Source organism: Halichoerus grypus, chromosome 12, assembly GCF_964656455.1.
Source record: "Halichoerus grypus chromosome 12, mHalGry1.hap1.1, whole genome shotgun sequence".
Lineage (NCBI taxonomy): Eukaryota > Metazoa > Chordata > Mammalia > Carnivora > Phocidae > Halichoerus > Halichoerus grypus.
The window spans coordinates 22,338,644-22,361,753 of record NC_135723.1 but is presented as its reverse complement, the minus strand read 5'-3'; the positions used below and the strand labels follow the sequence as shown (position 1 = coordinate 22,361,753).

The window sequence follows — 23,110 nt, the reverse complement described above, 5'->3', positions numbered from 1 at the left end:
CTCACAAAAGGAAGACTGTTTTCTTATTATACCCATTTTTATAAGTGAAGAATCCAAGGCCCGGAGAAGGAAACTAACTTGCCCAAGGTCATACATCTTCACAGACTAAAATTGTAAAATTCTGACTCTAGAGCAGACCTTGGCAAACTGCCAAATTTTTACTTGCAGGCCAAATCTCATCGGTCACCTGTTTTTGTATGGCCTTCACTCTAAGAATGGTTTTTACGTTCTTAAATGTTGAAATAGTCAAAGAATAATATCTCATGATATGTGAAAATTATATGAAATTCAAGTTTTATTGTCCCTAAAGTTTTATTGGGACACAACCACTGTCATTTATTTATGTACCTTCTATGGCTGTTTTTCACTCCACACCAGCACAGTTGAGCAGTTGTGACAGAAACTGTGTGGCCTACAAAGCCTACAATGGAAGCCCTTAGATCTGTCAGATCTCCTTACAGGAGAATGTTACAGAAAAGTAACAAGAAAAGATGACTCCTATTTTAGAGTGCTAGTTCCTGCCTGCCTCACAATTATAGCCACTATAGGAGCAATGAATTGTTATGATGCTAAGTGAATTGCATAAGATTATGTGGCCATGTAAGAGGCAGAATCAGGATAAAAATTAGGACTTTGGATTGCTAGGCCAACATTCCCAATATTATATCACTGCCTTTGTTATCAAAGAGCTAATCTCCATACTTTTGTAAAAAAAAAAAAAAACCCTTTTAATTTATATGGATATTTAATTTTAAAAATAAAAATATAAACAAAAAGATCATTCTTTAACAGACTAATTTTTATGATTTGCTTTGAATACTGATCACTATTTATTTGGTCTTAGCCTAAAAATATTTATAATCTTGTAGCATCTCTATATACAATTTGGGTATAATAAATATACAGAGACATTGACATATGTGTATAATCTAACATACACTAAAATCACATTTAATGTACACATATATACTAGACACATGGATGTACACATATTTACATGTAAACATGCAATCTAATATATGCTAAAACTTATACACATTTAATTTGCACATATACTATACGCACATATACATTGACATATATTTACATGTAAATACATACAAACACACACTTTTCACTGCATACACACATGTAAGTCCTTGTGGTAAGTCATAACTAAACTTGATTTTCCCCTCTCCAATGCCCTTTCTTAATCAACTACCTCAACCTACCAACACCGAAATAATAAAAAAATTTTTGTCCAGCTGCAAATGACCTACATAAAGAAAAATACGTACATTCGTTTGTATGACTATTACAGTAATGTATTTATAGCATACTTAATTCCCAAAAAAGGGAATGAGAAATATAAACTAGATAAAGGAGTGCAAAAAGCAACTAAATAATTGCATTTATTCCATTGGCTTTACCCAAACAAGACAGAACTTCCATTTTATCTGTATTGCAACATCCCAACTAAACCAATTCTTTTGCCAAACTTGACAGTTTGTTATTTCAGTGCATAAAATGATCAAGGAGAAGGTTTCTTGAGAAATGCTCCGTTATGAGTGTATCAAACATCTTTTCCAAAATGTGTGTGCCTTTCAAGAGTACCAAGTAATTTTAGTTTAACATGATCATTGAATGTCTAATGTTCTCAGAAAAAAATACCAACGTTGGAAGAAGTAATTAAAACCAGATCCTAAGTCAGTACATCTGAGACTCCAGACCCTTAATCTGCATGTGCTGTGGTTTCCAGTAAGACACTAAAATGAGGTAATTTTTTATTCTTATTATGGTCATGACTCTTGCAAAACCTAACCAGGGTAAAAATGTTTATCTCATTTTTTTCTTAAATCATCATGCTGAATATAAGTTTCAATATCTTGTGCTAAAAACAGAATCTCCTATATTTACCTTTGAGAAATAACAAGAAAGTGAATTCCTGATAAATTATAGATAATCTAAATATCTCAATGCAGTCACCTTATTTGACTCCCTTCTCTTTTGTAAGTCAAAGTAAGAAATTGTGGAAATGGTTTATGTGTCATTTTCTCCTCTCACCTTCCTTGTCTCATCTCCTTTTGGACTTAATAATTGGGCTGGAGGAGGCACAGAGGAGAAAGATTATCATATGCCCAGAAGTGTGAACCTGAGAACCTTAGAAAAGTAAAACTGGTTAACAGCCACAACACACACACACACACACACACACACACACACACACACACACACCCCACAAAAGCAGGGAGGAGAAAATGAGACGACGAGAAAGAAAAATTTTTTTCATGAACTTGAATAGAATAGCTGATCTTATGTAACTAATAATTAAATAATATTATAATTCCCATGCTCCTGTATTCCCTCTTTTTATTTTCTCTTTTAAATCACTGAAAAAAAATATCAGTTTTTATTTTTTTTTATTTTTATTTTTTTTAAAGATTTATTTATTTGACACAGAGAGAGAGACAGCTAGAGAGGGAACACAAGCAGGGGGAGTGGAAGAGGGAGAAGCAGGCTCCTGGCTGAGCAGGGAGCCCGATGCAGGGCTCGATCCCAGGACCCTGGGATCATGACCTGAGCTGAAGGCAGACGCTTAACGACTGAGCCACCCAGGCACCCCCAAAAAATATCAGTTTTTAAAAGATTACATTTTTTTCACTCATCTGTATGAATGTGTAATTAGCATATGGAAAAATGCTTTTATCTAAAATCTAAGAGCGCCTGGAACCCACAGAGTCAAAGAGAAATGACAGAAAGCACTCCTAATACTTAACCTCGTATTTTGATCAGTACTTTCTCATCCCAAGAAACGTTTTAAAAATTAGTTAGTAAGTGGTGTATATTAAGAGGCCATGTCATCACTGTGGTAGGTTTCAGTCCTTCTTAATGATTTGTGGTTAGTGGTCAAATGTAATTGATCACCATATAAGAAATATAACCCAATATTAGAATTATTAACGTTTAACTGTTTATTTTAATAACTTTTGTTCTATCACCTTGTCAAAGACCTTTTGAAAGCCTGACTAGATCATATTCATGGATAAAGTTTTATGTAAATGTATGTTTAACTTTTAAATGAACTGCAGTAGGATAAATAATTGTTTAACCTTAGAAGAACATTTTAGCTTTTCTCCTAGTAGATTTCAGGCATCTAAATGTTTTATAACCCCTTTTGGTATCGTAGAGTTAAAATCTTGTCCTATATGGAAGTTGTTAGTCCTCTCTGGAATTTTTGCTTTGAAGGATACTATTTATTCTTTTTAACTCTTTATACAGTTGAATACACTACTAGACAGATTCCTTGGGAACTTGTTAGAACCTTAGTACCCAGAGTCTATAGGTGGGAGAAAATGACATTGCTTTACACCAGTGCCTCTTAAAGGAGATTTCTTAATGGTGTTACATTTTTTTTTCCTTACATACCACTAATTGCCCAGATATAATGAAGTACAGCAAAAATAATTTGAAAACAACTTTTTTCCACTAAGCCATGTTGTCAATCAACCATTTAGAATAGCAATTCTCCATTTCCACTCTTTATTTCCATAAAACTGTAGTTAGATTGGCTTACTGAGAAAGGTACAGGACTTTAGACAGTCATTAAGCTCTCTCGGCCTTAATTTCCTCCCCTGTAATATTAGGTAGTTGGTTTAGATGGTTCTAGGATTCCATCAGCTGCAAAACCCTAGAATTCTGTGCTAAAGTCTAGAGCACCATTTGACCCAGCATCCTCTATAGCTCACCATTTATATAATATTTTAACACTCTCCTATGAGTCATGTTTGAACTTCCTGTAATGTCCATTTCAAATGCACAGAAGAGAGCTTTAAGTTTGTGATGCTCTGTAGAATTCTCAGCTATCAACTTGCGTTATCTTTCCACTTGTGGAATAAATTCTTTTATCTCAGTAAGAGTTTCTGTAAAAAGATTTTTTTTTTCCTAGGTTAGCCCTGAGTTTTTATAAGTGGTTGGGGTTTTTAACTCTCAGGACACATTAAATGGAGCTTCCAGTGTATTTAACAGTTTGCACATTCCTAGGTTACTGGTTCTCTTTAAAAATGTTACTTTCTATGATTTACTAATAGGTTAGCAGATGTTGTCCTGGTTCAATACATGTATGGACCTATGATTGTGGTTTTTCTTCTTTTAACAGCACATTCAGATGCTTAATGTTATAATAAACATTACATTGAGGCTTGCTCACAATAGCTATTTTATGGCTTCTAGCACATCCCTCAAGACTTGATCTTGGAAATTTACCTTTCTCCTGAGCTCTTAAAGTACCAGTTGAGCACATAATCATTTATCCTATCCAATTACTTAGCTCATGCTTTCTGTTATGGTAAAATATACTACCCACTGTGTTTGAGTATCTGAAGTTCGTAACTGTTAAGTACCTGGTATAATTGTTCAAACTCTCCCAATTTGCATGGTTAGATTATATAACATTTTTATCTACAGAATATTTTCTTTATATGAGAAGCCTTTTACCACATTGCATTTCATTATTCTCCAAGTAAAATGTCTACCTACCTTATTTATGCCATGAGTCTAACATTGGGAAGGGAGAGTAGATAGGAAAAATGAGAAAACAAATTCTCTTAGCCACCTTAAGCTATGGAGGCCTGTCTTAAGTCCAGGAATTTATTTTGTCTTAACCAAGATCACATACGAGTTATTACATTTCCAATCCACTTATTTTTTTCTACTGTGACCTACAAAGTTTATTCAGTTTGTGCATAATTTTTAATCATAATTCTTTAGTAGAAGACCTTAATTATCTTACCTGAATTCCGACATCGGTGATTTTATAACACTCAGATAGAGAAAGTTCCTTTAATTTTTTATGTCTGGAAAGTATCATCAAACCCTAAAAATATGTAATATAAAGATCACTTTGTGATTATAATTTAGTACAGACAATATATTTCTAATAAAATAACAACCATTTATGTAAACTAAAAAAATAGCTTCTATCTTATATTTCTTTACGCTTAAATTATAAAATCACTTTGGTTAGGCAACATTATTAAATAAAATTTCAGGTTTTCTCTAATGTTTTGTAAAAAGTATGACAGAATCCTCCTGAGGCAAGGGAAAGGAGAGCAAAAATAAACTATCAGGAATACATCAAAATAAACAGCTTCTTCACAGCAAAGAAAACAATCAACAAAACTAAAAGGCAACCTACTGAATGGGAGAAGATATTTGTAAATGACTTAGCCAATAAAGGGTTAATATCCAAAATATATAAAGAACTTATACAACTCAACACCTAAAAGATCAATAATCCAATTTAAAAATGGGCAGAAGACATGAACAATATTTCTCCAAAGAAGACATCCAGATGGCCAACAGACACATGGAAAGATGCTCATCATCACTCATCATCAGGGAAATGCAAATCAACACTACAATGAGATATCACCTCACACCTGTCAAAATGGCTACAATCAACAACATAAGAAACAAGTGTTGGTGAGGATGTGGAGAAAAAGGAATCCTCTTGCCCTGTTGATGGGAATACAAACTGGTGCAGTCACTGTGGAAAACAGCATGGAGGTTCCTCAAAAAGTTAAAAATAGGACTACCCTATGATCCAGCAATTGCAGTACTGGGTATTTACCCAAAGAATACAGAAACACTAATTAGGGATACATGCATTCGTATATATATAGTGGCATTATTTACAATAGCCAAAGAATGGAAGCAGCCTGTCCATCGATAGATGGACGGATAAAGAAGATATATATAGATATAGATATATAGATATATATACACATATATATAAATAAATATTATTATATATAATATATATATAATAAAAAAGAGTGGAATCTTGCTATTTGCAACACCATGAATGGATCTAGAGAGTATAATGCTAAGCAAAATAAGTCAGTCAGAGAAAGACAAATACTATATGATATCACTCATATGTAGAATTTAAGAAACAAACAAGCAGGGGTGCCTGAGTGGCTCAGTCAGTTAAGCAGCTGCCTTTGGCTGGGGTCATGATCCTGGGGTCCTGGGATGGAGCCCCATGTTGGGCTCCCTGCTCAGCGGGGAGTCTGCTTCTCTCCCTTCCTCAGCCTCTTCTCCCCGCTTGTATTCTCCCTCTCTCTCTCTCAAATAAATAAATAAAATCTTAAATAAAAAAAGAAAGAAAGAAAGAAGCAAAGGAAAAAAAAGAGAGAGAGAAACCAAGAAACAGACTTTAACTATAGAAAACACACTGATTACCAGAGGGTAGGTGGGGGGATGGGTAAAATAGGTGATGGGATTTAGAAGTGCACTTGTGATGAGCACTGGGTGATGTATGGAATTGTTGAATCACTATTCTGTACACCTGAAACTAATATAACACTGTATGTTAACTATACTGGAATTCAAATTCTTAAAAATAGAAATACAAAAAAAGAAGAAAAAAAGAGGGCATTGGCTACTTTTTCATTTCTCCTCCTCCTACCCCAGTATTTAGCATAGGAAGAAGAAAAAAAAAAAGTGTGACAGAATCCCAGAGCCAGAAATTTCCTTATCTTGTTTCCTGTGCCCGGGTACATATAATCTGAATCAATATAAACAAATCTTAAAGACCTCTAAACTTAAAACTTTATTTTGAAGACAGTTCATGTGGCTAATTAATCTGTTTGTTAGTAAATTTTTATTTATGCCTAACCTAAAAATCTGAAATCTTTAGCTCATTTTATTATGTTTAAGTGCTTAGAAAGGGAACAAATCTTTCTATAATAGCCTACAGACATATAATCATTCATTAATAGCCCACTTTTTCTGTTTAAAAGCTTTGTTTCTTTTTATTTAAAAAAATGCCCTTTTTAGTTCTTAAATTTTTTAATATGTGGTTCTGCTGTTCCATTTCTCAGTACTTTCCCCACTAAACTGGGGGAACTGACTAATATACCTTATAGATGTCATTCTCCTGTCTTTGCATTCAGGATCACTTTTATTACACTTCCTATGAGGTGGACAAGAGCAATTGTCTCTGTTCTATGGTCCCAGAGCTGCCAGGCAGGGAAAATATCAGAAACGGTACATTGGTTTGTCCTTTTAAAATTTTATTTGTAGGACTGGTTTACATTTATTGATCTTAAATACAGCATTTGGACAATTGAAAATGGATTATGAAAATATTATATCCTGTTTTTTCACTGATGCATTTATTAGGCCTTTTCATTAAGAAAAAAAAAAAAATCCAGGTCAAGGAAAGAAGTGCTTGACAATCTACTTAATTGAAGCCACTGTTTAAATTGCAATTTCTAATTTCATTTAACGGTTTTGTACATCATCCAAAAATAAAATCACTCCATTCATTTTAAAAATTTTATTGCAAATGTGGATTCTTTTGTTAGAAACACATTATGTTTTCTGCCTCCTTGTTTCAAAACAAAAAATTACTGAGCCCTCTGGAGCCAGCCCATGTGGTCTAGGTTCCAAATGTGGATGCTATTTTATTCATGTAGAAGAATTGGAGTTTAGATATTCCCCCAACAGAAACCAAATTGTTTAAACAAAAATAATAAGAGATGCAAGGCTTGTCTCATTGCCCTATACCTGATAATAGCTAAGTGTGTTTTATTAGCCTATGGGGAATTTGTCCTATGAAACTATCTCTGGAGTTTTCACCTCTTTTTTTTTTTTTTTTTACTTTTATGTAGTCAAGTTAGAATTTTTGAAGATGAACTGGAAATGAGGTACACTTGCTAAGTATGACATTTGTCTATGTTCTACTTTATTCAAGATTACTAAAAGTTAATATTAAAATAGAATTTTATATTTCATCACTACATTGTTCATTAAAACATATGGCCCCAAAGTTAATTAACTAACATAAGTAGCCATTGGGTAAATGCAAATCAAAACCACAATGAGATATCACTGCCTAGCTATGATGATGGTTATACTTAAAAAAGACAGATAATAAAAAGTGTTGGTGAGGATATGAAGAAATTAAAATTCTCATTCATTGCTGATGGGAATGTAAAATCGTCCAGTCACCCTGGAAAATCCAGTCTGGCAGTTCTTTAAAAAATTAAACATAAAGTTACCATATGACCCAGCCATTCCACTCCTAGATATATACCCAAGAGAAATGAAAAAAATATGTCAACACAAAAAACTTGTACTCAAATGTTCCATAGCAGCATTATTCATAATAGAAAAAAATGAAACAAGCCAAATGTCCATCACTGGTTAAAGGATAAATAAAATGTGTTATATCCATATAATGGGATATTATTTAGCAATAATAAAGCATGATGCATACTACTATATAGATAAACATTTAAAACATTATGCTGAGTAAAAGAAACCAAACCCAAAAGGCCACAAATTGTATGATTCACTTATTTGAAAAGTCCAGAATAGGCAAGTATATAGAACCAGAAATCAGATTAGTGGTTGCCTAGGCTGGGCTGAACAGTGGGTCAGGGCTAGGGAATGACTGCTTATGGGGAGGGAGCTTCATTGTGAAGTGATGAAAATGTTCTGGAATTTGATTGTGGTGATGATTGCATAACGCGATCATCAATATACTAAAAACCGCTAAATTGTACCCTTTGAATTGTTGAGTTTTATAGTGTGTAAATCATATCTCAATGAAGATGTTTGTAAAAAATGACTGATGTAATAATTGTATAGCTAAATGCAAATCAGAAATATTCCTATAGCATCCTTCAGTCCAAGATGAACACAGAAGTTTCTCAGACCTGGATGGCCAATGGATTAGCAAAACAGGGAGCAAGAGATGTCATCATGCTAATGTGCTGGACAAGTTATCACAGGGCCCTGCTGCTGTAAGTAGACACAACTCTAACTGAGCAGCAGCAAATCTAAGCCAGCTGGAGGAGGCAAGGCCTCCACGGAAGCCTGCATGGTGCTAGTACGGGATGCCAGCTTCTCAGGACAAGTGAAATACACCATTCCAGTCAACAGGATTCATTTTTCAATGGTTTTTTGCCTCAGAAGCTTTTCAGATTCATGACCTAAAGAATATCAAGGCCAGCTAGGTAAGATGTTCTACTTGGCATCGTGAGATTCATAAATGCCCCAAATTAGGTGTTCTCTGAAACATTTGTTAAGTGCTTGGGATCAAAGTCCTAAGGGTGCCAAACTTTTACTTCTAGGAGGGATGGAAAGAGGAGAGTGGGAAGATAAGACCAAAATAAGGAGGGATGAGGAACCCACAAAAGGGAGTGACTGGGCCTCAGTGGGGCAAAGGGCAGGTGGATACTTACTTTTTAGGGAAGTTGTAACCAAGAAAATATCAATCCTCCTTAAGCTCCTTCAAAAGTTGGCCAAACTCGTGAATGTTTTGCTGGAAAGGTTTTGGTTTATTTTCCCAAAGTATAGGAAGGGAATAAGTTGTTACCAGGTGAAGCACAGAGGAAAGCAACTGGTGTGGTCAGAAGGATTGCAGGTTGTATGAGAATGCAAGGCCCCAGGAGCTCACGAGAATCCTAAAGAGCAGTTTACTCCTTCATGGGCCGTGGAACTGAGGGATCTGGATCTGAGGGGCTTAGAAATTCCTAGTAATTGGCTTATATTGCAGCTCTGGTATCAGGTCCACTGAAGGGAGTGTCAAGACCTAAGACTAAAAAGAAAGTAGGCACTAAGTCCCAAGAGCCTTGTACATTATTCTAAGGAATTTGAACTTCATTCTATGCAACAGTGTTAAACAAAGCTTTTCCACCTTTAAGGAATATGAGTTGATACATAAGTGAGCATAATGCAAAAAAGAAGGAGCATGTGTTTTAAGAGAGGTATGGGGACCACAGAGCAGGGCCTGGCAGTCTAGAAAAGACTTCCATGGAAGAAGGGGAATTTGAATTAAGCCTCAAAGACTGAGTAAGATTTTGACAAGCAAAATAATAATAGTGTTTCAGGCTGAGAAAATGGCACGAACAAAGACTTCATTAGGAATGTGTGAATTGTTTGGGAAGTTGTTCAGTTTGGGGTCACCTGAAGGAGTGAGAGGGAACACTGTACCCTGCCAGGAACAGCTCCACGTACACAAGACATTTCAGAGCAAACAAATCCTTGAAAACAACTCCCCCCCACCCCAATTTTACATCTGGAATGATTTAGGTGATGTAGTTAGACTCGAGCAATGAACTAGTTACCAAATGTTGGAATGGTGTGTGTGTGTGTAGTTAGCATATAACTGAGTCATACACCTATATACCCTTTACCTAAACTCACCAATTGTAATCATTTGCTACATTTGCTTAATTAATGTGTGTATGAATTGCATCATTTTATTAATATATCTGTGAATACAGTTTTATATGTATACATATTATATACATAGTATATATATTTTAAGTATATATGTATATATAAATTTTCTTGAAACTTTTTTTTTTTTTAACTGGAATTTTGTACCTCTAAGTTCCCTTCACCTAATTTGCCCATCCCCCCCCACCTTCCTCCCCTCTGAACAAACCACTGGGTTTGTTCTCTGTATTCGTGCTTGTGTTTTTGTTTGTTAATTTGTTTTATTTTTAAGACTCTACGTATAAGTGAAATCGCATGGTATTTGTCTTTCTTTATCTGACTTATTTCACTTAGTATAATACCTTCTGGTCCATCCATGTTGTCACAAATGGCAAGAGCTCATCTTTTTTTTATAGCTGAATAATATTCCAGTGTGTGTGTGTGTGTGTGTGTGTGTGTGTATTCCACTGTGTGTGGAACATTGTTTATCCATTCATCTATTGATGAATACTTGGGTTGCTTCCATATCTTGGCTATTGTAAATAATGCTGAAGTAAATATAAGGGTACATATCTTTTCAAATAATGTTTTCATTTTCTTTGAGTAAATATCCAATTGTGAAATTGCTGGATTGTATGGTATTTCTCTTTTTAATTTTTTGAGGAAACTCCACGGTATTTTCCACAGTGGCTGTACCAATTTACATTCCCACCAACAGTGCAGAAGAGTTCTCTTTTTTCCACATCCTTGCCAATACTTATTATTTCTTTTCTTTTTGATACTAGCCATTCTGACAGGAGTGAGGTGATATCTCATTGTGGTTTTTGTTTGCATTTCCCTGGTGATTAGTAATGTTGATCATCTTTTCATATATCTGTTAGCCATCTGTATGTTTCTTTGGAAAAATGTCTATTCAAGTCCTCTGCCCATTTTTCCATTGGGTTCATTAGGTTTTTTTGGTGTTGAGTTGTATAAGTTCTTTATATATTTTGGATATTAACCCCTTATCGGATATATCATTTGCAAATATCTTCTCTCGTTCTCTAGGTGGACTTTTGTTTTGTTCATGGTTTCCTTGGCTCCCCAAAGCTTTTTATTTTGGTGTAGTCCCAAAAGTTTATTTTTGCTTTTGTTTCTCTAACCTGAGGAAACATATTCATAAATATGTTTCTAAGGCTGATGTCCAAGAGATTACTGCCAATGTTTTCTTTCAGAAGTTTTATGGTTTCAGGTCTCACATTTAAGTCTTTAATCCATTTTGAGTTTATTTTTATACATGGTGTAAGAAAGTGATCCAGTTTCATTCTTTTGCCTTTGTGTAGCTGCTCAGTTTTCCCAACTTCCCCATAGTATAGTCTTGCCTCCTTTGTCATGAATTAATTACCATATAAGTGTAAGTTTACTTCTGGGCTCTCTATCCTGTTCCATTGATCACTGTGTCTATTTTTGTGCAAGAACCATACTCTTTTGCTTACTATAACTTTGTAGTATATCTTGAAACCTGGGATTGTGATAACTCCAGCTTTGTTCTTTCTCAAGATTGGCTTTGGCGATTCAGGGTCTTTTGTTGTTCCAAATTGTAGGATTATTTGTTCTATTCTTTGAAAAATACTATTGGTACCTTGATAGGGATTGCATTGAATCTATAGATTGCTTTGGATAATATGGATATTTTGACAATATTAATTCTTCTAATCCATGAGCATGGCATACCTTTCCATTTGTTTGTGTCGTCTTCAGTTTCTTTTATCATTGTCTTATAGTTTCCAGAGTACAGGTCTTTCACTTCCTTGGTTGAATTTATTCCCAGGTATTTCATTCTTTTTGGTGCAATTGTAAACAGGATTGCTTTCTTAATTTCTCTTTCTGCTACTTTATTAGTAGTATATAGAAGCACAATAGCTTTCTGTATATTAATTTTGTATCCTGCAACTTTACTCAATTCATTTATTACTTCTAATAATTTTTTAGTGGAATCTTTAGGGTTTTATATATATATATTATATTATATTATATTATATTATATTATATTATATATATTCCTTACCAATTTGGATACCTTCTATTTCTTTTTCTTGTCTGATGGCTATGGCTAGGTCTTCCAGTACTCTGTTGAATAAAAGTGGTGGGAGTGGACATCCTTGTCTTGTTCCTCATCTTAGAGGAAAAGATTGCAGTTTTTCATCATGGAATATGATGGCTGCTGTAGGTTTGTCATATATGGCCTTTATTATGTTGGGATATGTTCCCTCTAAACTCACATTGTTGAAAATTTTTATCATGAACAGATGTATTTTGTCAAAGGCTTTTCTGCATTTATTGAGATGATCATACGGATTTTATCCTTCCTCTTGTAAATGTGATGTATCTCATTGATTGATTTGCAAATATTAAACCATCCTTGCATCCCTGGTATAAATGTATCTTTGAACCTAGGTTGCTAATATATTGTTGAGGATTTTTACATCTATGTTCATCAGTGATATTAGCCAGTAGTTTTCTTTTCTTTTCTTTCTCTTTCTTTCTTTCTTTTTCTTTTCTTTTCTTTTCTTTTTTTTTTTTTTTTTTTGTAGTGTCTTTGTCTGGTTTTGGTATCAGGATAATAGTGGCCTCATAGAATGAATTTGGAAGTTTTCCTTCCCCTTCTATTTTTGGAATAGTTTGAGAAGAATAGGTGTTTTTTTGTTTGGTAGAATTCATCTCTGATGCCATCTTTTCTTGGACTTTTGTTTGTTGGGAGTTTTTTGATTACCAAATCAATTTTATTAGTCATAATCAGTCTGTTCAAAGTTTCTGTTTCATCCTCATTCTGTTTTGGAAGATTGTAACTTTCTAGGAATTTATCCATTTCTTCTAAGTTGTCCAATATGTTGACATATAATTTTTCATAGTATTCTCTTATATCTATGTTGTTGGATGCTCTTTCTTCTCTTTCATTTCTGAAAATATTTTACTCCTCTTTCTCTCTTGATGTGCCTAGCTAAAAGTTCATCAATTTTGGTTATCTTTTCAAAGAACCAGTTCTTGGTTTCATTCATCTTTTCTTTTTTCTTTTTTTCTTTTTTTTTTTTGGTCTCTATTTCATTTATTTCCCATTTATTTCCACTCTATTCTTTATTATGTCCTTCCTTTAACTAACTTTGGGCTTTGTTCTTCTTGGTCTCATTCCTTTAGGTGTAAGTGTAGATTGTTTATTTGAGATTTTTCTTGTTTTTACATAGACCTGTATCACTATAAACTTCCCTCTTAGAACTACTTTTGCTGCATCCCAAAGATTGTGGACTGTTGTGTTTGCATTCTCATTTGTCTCCATGTATTTTTAAATTTTCTCTTCTTCATTGACCCACTGGTTGTTTAGTAGCATGTTGTTTAGTCTCCATGCGTTGTGGGGGTTTTTTTTAGTTTTTTTTCTTGTAGTTGATTTTTTCTTGTAATTTTTTTCTTATAATTTTCTTGTAATTGTATTCAGAAAAGATGCTTGATATGAATTCAATCTTCTTAAATTTATTGAGACTTGTTTTGTGGCCTAACATGTGATCTATCCTAGAGAATGTTCTATGTGCATTTGAAAAGAACATGTATTCTGCTGTTTGGGGATGGAATGTTCTATATATATATCTGTTAAGTCCATCTAGTCTTACTCACAGCCATTGTTTCCTTGTTGATTTTCTGTCTGGATGATCTATCCACTGATGTAAGTGATGTTAAAGTCTCCTACTATTATTGTATTGTGTTATTGTATTATTGTCAATTTCTCCCTTTATGTCTTTTTAGCTTTATATATTTAGGTGCGCCTATGTTGAATGCATAGATATTTGCAATTGTTATATATTTCATATATATGTATAAATATGAAATATAATATATATGTTATAAATTTCCCTGAACCATTTGAAAATAAGTTTCAGATATCATGATGCTTTACCCCTAAATATTCTCCTGTAAGGGCATTTTCCTGTCTATATAGTATAACATATATAGTGTTATAATACTTAAAATTAACAGTAACACTATACTATCTAATATAAAGCCAGTATTTTTTTTTAATCCCAGGACCCAGTCAGAGTTCATTCATTGCATTTAGTTGTCATGTGTCTTTAGCCTTTTTTCTTTTCTTTAAATTTTGTCTTTTAAGACATTGACTTTTAAAGATCCCACGTCAGTCATTACATAGAATGTCTCATGTTCTGGGTTTGTCTGATTGTTCCTTATGATTAGAATGTAGGTAAAAAAAATTCTGCAAGAATACTACCTAGGTGCTGTTGCATCCCTTTAGGAGGCACATATGTGAGGTGTCCCATTATTGGTGATGCTCTTACTCACTTGATTCAGGTAGTAACTATAGATCTTTCATTAGAGTATATTTTTACTTTTTATTTAGTAAATAATCTGTGGTGTGATTCTTTGAAACCACAAGAATACTGTTTCCCAAAAACCTTTTCGTCAATGGTTTTAGCATTAATTGGTGATCCTTGCCTAAATCAGTTATTTCATTGGGAGTTGCAAAATACTGATTTTGCTCATTCTACCCTTCCTTCTGTATTTATTAGCTCTTTTCTATCTTTTCTACCATCATTTCTCTTCAGTTTTGCTGAATATTTTGGGAGGTATCTTGAATAAAATATGATTATTTTAGACATAACAATTATTGCAGTTAATTTTTTGTGTTACCTTGACTCTCTTTAAATTTCCTCAAATTCCTGCTGAGCACATATACAAGAGAAAGTTATTGTTTTGGTTGGTGCAATTATGTTACTTGTTGGCAAAAGACAACACACCGAGGAAAACAAAAACACCAATATTTTGCCTTATTATAAGACTGAACATTTGCTCATAATTTAAAAATAAACGAAACATGTTTTATAAATGAAACTGATGTGGATGAAACCTTATGAAACAAAGCTTAACATTCTGAAAGTAATTTATTCTTTAAAACTTGCAGGTGGCTTTTTTTCTGAGACACTGCTTTTAGAAAAAGTTTGGAAAGATGGTCTAGGAATAGTGGCATTTAGAATAAAATACAATGTAATTTGTCTGACAGCCACATTGCTACAAATCATCCTTATTTATAGTATGTTTCATTTTGAAACTGCCAGCACTTTAATACAGGCACATCAGAAGAGTAAATAGCATAAATAAGCTTTATAATCTGTCCTGCATAGGGTTAAAGAAACAATTTCTTGGAAAAAACCTACATAAAATTCCATAAGATTTCATAGTTTGTTCAACTTTTATTTATTTATTTTTTTAAAGATTTTATTTATTTGACAGAAAGAGACACAGCGAGAGAAGGAACACAAGCAGGGGGAGTGGGAGAGGGAGAAGCAGGCTTCCCGCAGAGCAGGGAGCCTGATGTGGGACTCGATCCCAGGACCCTGGGATCATGACCTGACCGAAGGCAGACGCTTAACGACTGAGCCACCCAGGCGCCCCAGTTTGTTCAACTTTTAATTCATTTTTCTTGAATAGACTTTATGAGCAGTAGCTTATAGGCTTTCAAATTAAAATACTAAAATAAATCTCTCTTCCACAATAGTGAGATAAACCACTGTAAAGATATGGAGAAAATATGAAAATATGACAAATGATTAATAACTACATTATTATAAGCAATTCATACAAATTGGCGGAAGTATTGAGATCCCAATGTATAAGTGAGTAAAGAATCTCAACAGAAAATTCATATAAGATGAAATATAATTGCAATGATAAGCAGCATATATAGGACAAAATTATTAATATTATTAGAATTTTTTAAAATGAAAATTCAAATAACAATAAAGTTTTAATTCCTAGTTATTTTTGTGAAGTTAAAACAGGCACTATTGGTAAAGGAGTGTAAGGCTACCATATTTATTTTAATGCCGATAGCAATAAAAATTGCTACAACCCATAAGGAAAGCAAGTGGCCAAAATGACTAAATGTCCTGTTCAAAAGAAGAGAAAAATTGATGGAGGATAAAGCTTATAACAACGTCCAGGCAGGCTGCTTGTCTTATTACTGTTTTTACACTCAAACTTAGAATTTCTGCTTTAAATATAATAGGACTTAGCTAATTATGTATCAAAAGAAAGAAGAAAAGGACAAAGAAAAGAATGAATGAATAAATGCATGAAATTTCTCAATGTTTGTGAAAAATAATTTAGGATAATTTGGAAAAGACAATACATGTGTCCATTATTACGTCTTTTTGTATATCTACCAAGAATTATATAAAACATTAACACCATGCGGGTGCCTTGGTGGCTCAGATGGTTAAGCATCTGCCTCCGGCTCAGGTCATGATCTCCAGGTCCTGGGATCGAGTCCCGCATCGGGCTCCCAGCTCAGCGGGAAGTCTGCTTCTCCCTCTCCCTCTGCCCTGCCTCTCCCCCTGCTTGTATTCTCTCTGTCTCTCTCTCGCTCTCAAATAAATAAATAAATATTTTTTAAAAAAGAAAAAAACACATTAACACCATGCTTAATTCCTTTACACAGACCCACAACAGTTCTGGGCAGTTTACTGTCTGTTCCAAACAAACTATAATAGCACAAAGCACCAATATTCAAGCAAAATACTGAGCTATGAATGTTGCCATGTATAACTATATACATGGATGAGCAATTTTGTTTTACAAAAATTGATACTTTCTTATCTTCATATTACTAGAGCCACCCGTGAAGTTTGACCTTGCTGACAATCTGCTTTTTGAAACACCACCTCCCTTGATTCCCTTGGTAAGTCTGAACTCCTTCCTCACCTACTCGTCTGGATGTTCATTTCTAGTTTCCTTTGTAGGTTCATCTTTCAAATCCACCCAATAAGTACTGATGTTTCCCAGAGGCTTGAACTTGACCTCTTTTCTCCTATCTCATCTGTAGCTTCAACCACGTCAACCATCTCTACATCTGTCCCAGATCTCTTTCCTGAGCTCTGGATCTTTCCTAATTGATAATTAGATGGTTGAATGTGCCATAAGCACCTCAAACTCAGTATCATTACTTTCAGAGGACTAGTATTCAAACTGGAAACCACAAAGTTTTAATGGGTTCTTCCTACTCTTTCTGCTAGCTTCAGTAAGGAGTCTGCTTGAAGGTGAATAGCTCATGATGGACTTTTCTTTGATTTAAGTACTTTACTCTTTCCTCTGAATTTTGCAACTTTTATGATTCTTGTTGTAGGTCCTAGATTTCCCTGGCTGGGAAACCTATAAATATGACCTGTGCACCTTAAGATATTTGATATTTGAATATAGGATATTAGAAAACACATTGTATGAAATAAGATGCAATGGAGGACCCAGGAGTCTAGAGGACTCTGATGTACTTATTGGAGGTTTAGATCATGAGAAATCTAAAAAGAACAAAAGGTCCCTGACAGAAAACATAAGAAGCCTCCTTTCTTGTTGCCCCCCTTTCTTAAAATTTAAATTCAATTAGCCAACATATAGTACGTCATTAGTTTCAGATGTAGTGTTCAATAATTTATCAGTTGTGTGTAACACCCAGTGCTCATCATATCACGTGCCCTCCTTAATGCCCATCACCCAATTACCCCATCCCCCCACCTACCTCCCCTCCAGCAACCTTCAGTTTGTTTCCTATAGTTAAAAGTCTCTCATGGTTTTTCTCCCTCTCTGATGACTTCCCATTCAGTTTTCCCTTCTTTCCCCTATGATCCTCTGTGCTGTTTCTTATATTCCACATATGAGTGAAACAATATGGTAATTGTCTTTCTCTGATTGACTTATTTCACTCAGCATAATACCCTCCGTCGATGTAAATGGTATGTATTCATCCTTTCTGATGGTTGAGTAATATTCCATTGTGTGTATATATATATATATATATATATATATATATATATATATATATATATATACACACCACATCTTCTTTATTCATTCATCTGTTGATGGACATCTCAGCTCTTTCCATGGTTTGGCTATTGTGGGCATTGCTGCTATGAACACTGGGGTTCATGTGCCCCTTCGGATCACTATATTTGTATCTTTGGGGTAAATACCCAGTAATGCAATTGCTGGGTCATAGGGTAGCTCTATTTTTAACTTCTTGAGGAATCTCCACACTGTTTTACAGAGTAACTGTACCAGCTTGCATTCCCACCAGCAGTGTAAGAGGGTTACCCTTTTGGGGTGCCTGGGTGGCTCAGTTGGTTGAGCATCTGCCTTTGGCTCAGGTCATGATCACAGGGTCCTGGGATCGAGCCCTGTGTCAGGCTCCCTGCTCAGCGGGAGGCCTGCTTCTCCCTCTCCCTCTGCCTGCCGCTCTGCCTGCTTGTGCTCTCTCTCTCTGTCAAATAAATAAATAAATAAAATCTTTAAAAAAAAAAAAGAGAGAGAGTTCCCCTTTCTCTGCATCCTCACCAACATTTGTTGTCTCCTGTCTTGTTAATTTTAGCCATTCTGACTGCTGTGAGGTGGTATCTCATTGTGGTTTTGATTTGTATTTCCCTGATGGCTAAGGATGTGGAGCACTTTTTCATGTGTCTGTTGGCCATTTGGATGTCTTCTTTGGAGTAATGTCTGTTCATCTCTTCTGCCCATTTCTTTACTGGATTATTTGTTTTTTGGGTGTTGAGTTTGATAAGTTCTTTATAGATCTTGGATCAGATATCTTTATCTGATATGTCATTTGCAAATATCTTCTCCCATTCCGTAGGTTGCCTTTTAGTTTTGTTGACTGTTTCCTTTGCTGTGCAGAGGATTTTTAATCTTGATGAAGTCCCAAAAGTTCATTTTTGCTTTTGTTTCCCTTGCCTTCGGAGACACGTCTAGCAAGAAGTTGCTGCGGCCGAGGTCACAGGGGTTGCTGCCTGTGTTCTCCTCTAGGATTTTGATGGACTCCTGTCTCACACTGAGGTCTTTCATCCATTTCATCTTTGTGTATGGTGTAAGAAAATGGTCCAGTTTCATTCTTCTACATGTTTGCTGGCCCCCCTTTTTTTTGAGGATAAAAATGGGATGTAAGTCATGATAGAAGGGATAGAACTTGGGGGAGGTTGTTGAAAATCTTTGTGTAAATTTTCTGCTTTCAGTTAATGGTTGAATTGTAATATACCTAATTCCTATGATCCCTTGCCAGACATACTGAGGAACAAAACAAAACAAAAATGGTGATTTCAATAGTCAAATGGCTAAGTCTTCTTTTTGTCACTCAGGATTGAAGGGGCCCATGGTGTAGAGAGATGTGTCCTAGTACTGGAATCAAACATGTCTAAAATGGAATTAATGTCTTAATCTCTCTCTTAGGTTCTTTTTCTGGTTAACAGTACCACCATGTCTGCAGCTGACCAAGTAAAAACTTGGGCATCGTCTATGTTTCCTCCTATCCCCTCTGCTCTCCATATCCAGCCAATCAATCAGCAAGCCCCACCTATATACTTCCTAAATATCTCTCATACATGTCCCTTCTGCCACCACTATCAAAACCTCATTTCTAGCTGTATAAATTCTACTCAGGGTTCTTCAGTGGCTCCCATTCCATATAGGACATAGTCTGAATCACTTTGCAGGGCACCCAAAGCCAGTCACATTCTGCCCTCCACCTTTCTCCAGCCTCATTCCCTATCTCCTTGGGCCATGCTATGACAATACAAAGTCGCCTGTGGATCCCCCAACACATAACCCTCTCTCATGTCTCCACACCTTCCCACCTGCTTCTTTCTCCACTGTGAATGTCCGTCTTTACCTCGCAAACACCTACTGAAGCTTTCAGCTGCACCTCAAAAGCTGAAAAGTGTCCCCTGACTTCTCTACAAATAGACAACAGAGACATAAGCACTCATTTTCCACTCATCCATGCTGCCAAGATATAGCGTATGTATATCTCATCACATCAAATATACCTCATATGTCTTAATTTGAATAAATCATTGCTGAGATATTTTGAGTGCTTACCATGTGCCAGGAACTGTGCTAAGCAGTTTACATTTATTATCTTATTTACTCCTTACAACACTCTGAGGAAAGTATATTATAAACACTGTTTTAAAGACAGGGAAATGGAGGCACAGAGAGGCTAAGGAACTTGCCCAAGGTATCCTAGTGTGGTGTCACCAGATAAGATGTGAACACACACTTTGAACTTATGCTTTTGGTAACTTTTAACCAAGCAGTGTTGTTACTCTTGTTGTTATTGTTTTGCCACTAGACTATACCTTGAGACCAGAACTATGGCTGTCAATGTAGTACGCCCAGAACCTTGCATGGTGTTTAATACAGAGTTGACAATGAATAAATATTTTTTTTAAGATTTTTTTAAAATTTATTTATTTGACAGAAAGAGAGACAGCGAGAGAGGGAACACAAGCAGGGGGAGTGGGAGAGGGAGAAGCAGGCTTCCCGCTGAGCAGGGAGCCCGATGCGGGGCTCGATCCCAGGACCCCGGGATCATGACCTGAGCCAAAAGCAGACGCTTAACGACTGAGCCACCCAGGCAACCCGACAATGAATAAATATTTGTGAATGAATGAGTAGTCCATAAAACTCTCTGTTTTTATGGAGCCAATTTTCTCTTATCTTTCTGGCATACTCTCAGAATTTTTGGATAGAATCTATGTCCCTTCATAATTATGTGACTTAGTGTTTATATTTCATACATTCCTTTCTGGAAGATTTGCTCTATTTGGTGCTGCTTACCACATTCTTTTAGGGATAAAGAACAAAACTTATACTTGGAAATATGTTTTATCTCAGTTAACACATCCTCTTTCTAAAATCACTGATAACGCTATCTTGTACAAAGTCCTTCAGAATGTATTTTAACCTCACAAGAGAATTTCCCTTTTAAACTATGGTTAGCAATTAAAATTTTATAAAAATAATTTACCTTTCTTTTTCTCAATTATTTTTATTTATTTCTACTTACTTGATTGTTAGTATGAGTTTTGTAATCATAATTTTTAATGTATTAACCACTCTGATCTAATTTACTGACCTATAGGTCTACAGGAAAGCAGGCTTTGGTCAACACATGGAAATAGGTCCTCTTTATATTTATGGAGCGAAAGAAAATCAGCATCTTTGTTACCTAGAAATAGAGCAACTGGCCTTGAGACTGCTTGCCTCCTACCTGATGGAGGTCAAGAGGAGGGTTCTGGCACCAAAGATTCTCCTTGAGGGAAATGACAAGCTTAAGTTGGTCACTTCTTTTTGCCATGTTTCCAATAGGCAATTTGCTGGAAACAGGAGACAATTGTCTGTAGCCTCTGTAAGGAAAACCACTATTGCTAATGATGGTATCAACAGATTCATAGAAGGCCACTAGCTAGGAGAAGGGCCTGGAAAGGACTAAAAAAAGGTCAATCTCGATATGAAAGAGTATAACCAGGGCAGACTTCTTGTTACGTGCTTTTGAAAATCCAAGGCAAACCCATTTGCCTCTGAGTTTCCCTGCTTGCTTTTAACTTCCATTCTTTCTATTTATTGAATCCCAAGTGATTTCATGTGTTTCCTGCTTTAGAGGTTTTGCTTCACTGAGCCTCAGGCCTTATTTATGTGTGTGTTCCATGCAGATGGGTGGTCTCTTGAAACTGTATCATCAGATTAAGACATGCAGCTGTAAGCACTCCTACTCCAGTTCACAGCATAGCTGAGAAAGTGTAGACTTTAAAGAAGCCGTATGTGTTTGGTTGAAAGGAAAGAAATGGTAGGAGATTCATTCATTCACTCACCCACTGACTCACAAATCAAATCTTTTACGTGCCTCTATGTACTAGACATTATGCTAGGCTTTCCAAAGATGGGCTGCTCCAACCTTTACCATCAGGAAGCTTACAGTGTTGTAGGGAGACAGGTGTGGAACAAATACGAAAATATAATGAGCTAATGGCTTTAGGGGGGGTATTGTAAAGTACAGTGGAAACAAGACAGAGAGATCCTAAGTCTGCCCAGGAGTTCCAGGAGAGCTTCACATGGTTGAAACTCAAGGGATAAGCAAGAATTTACTAGGTGGACAAGGGGAGAGGATGTTTCAGACAGAGGGATACTCGCAGAGATGGGAAGGCAAGGACAGTGCGACGTGTTTGAGGAGCTGCAGCAGAGTCAGTTGTGTGTCCGTGGGGCTAACAATGAGAAGTGGGCATCTGGTGGAAGTGAGGCAGTAGGGGTAGGTAGGGGCCACCGCAGGAAGAGATTGGACCTCTACACTGTTGGTTAGACTTTAAATCTTTCTTTTTCTTTTTTTTTTTGACAGAGAGAGACACAGTGAGAGAGGGAACACAAGCAGGGGGAGTGGGAGAGGGAGAAGCAGGCTTCCCGCAGAGCAGGGAGCCCGATGCGGGGCTCGATCCCAGGACCCTGGGATCATGACCTGAGCTGAAGGCAGACGCTTAACGACTGAGCCACCCAGGTGCCCCTTGCTTAGACTTTATACCGTAAGCAATGGAACTCCTGAAGAAATCTGAGCGAGGAAGCAATAGGCTCCAACTTGCATGCAGAAGGATCACCCTGCAGCCGAGTGGAGAACAGCTTGGAAGACAGTGGTACTTAAGGCAAGAGGAGTTAGTCAGGAGGAAGAGTGCTCGAACTGTGGCAGCGGCAGCAGGGACAGAGAGGAGCTAGAGGCATAGAAGAGATTTTCGACTACACTTTATAACACATACAATTAAAATTAACATGGAAACCACATGCCAATATTCAATTGGAATTTTTTTAATGCAATTTCATTTTAAAATAATTTGTGTGCTACCAGTGATTCAAGAGATATTATTACTATGAGGCCATCTAAATTCCCAGAGGGGCACCTCTCTGGGAAACTATGCTGTAATGTGACAGAACTAAGGTATAGTATATTAGGAACTAGAGAATTCTTACCTATTTAGAAAAAAACATCTAGAGACATTAGGATCACCATGTGATTTATGTTTTCTTAAAGAAAGAATGCATCAATAAAATT

The 23,110-nt window shown here is 35.8% G+C and overlaps 1 protein-coding gene across 1 annotated transcript in view; it reads right to left on the bottom strand.

The window, feature by feature from the left end:
• The window catches only part of FBXL13 (F-box and leucine rich repeat protein 13), a 226,959-nt gene that overhangs the window by 26,441 nt on the left and 177,408 nt on the right, over nucleotides 1-23,110 (bottom strand). The window contains exon 18 of the mRNA XM_036067480.2: nucleotides 4,769-4,852. Within this exon, the coding sequence (XP_035923373.2) occupies nucleotides 4,769-4,852 (84 nt within the window). The remainder of the gene's footprint in view (nucleotides 1-4,768; nucleotides 4,853-23,110) is intronic.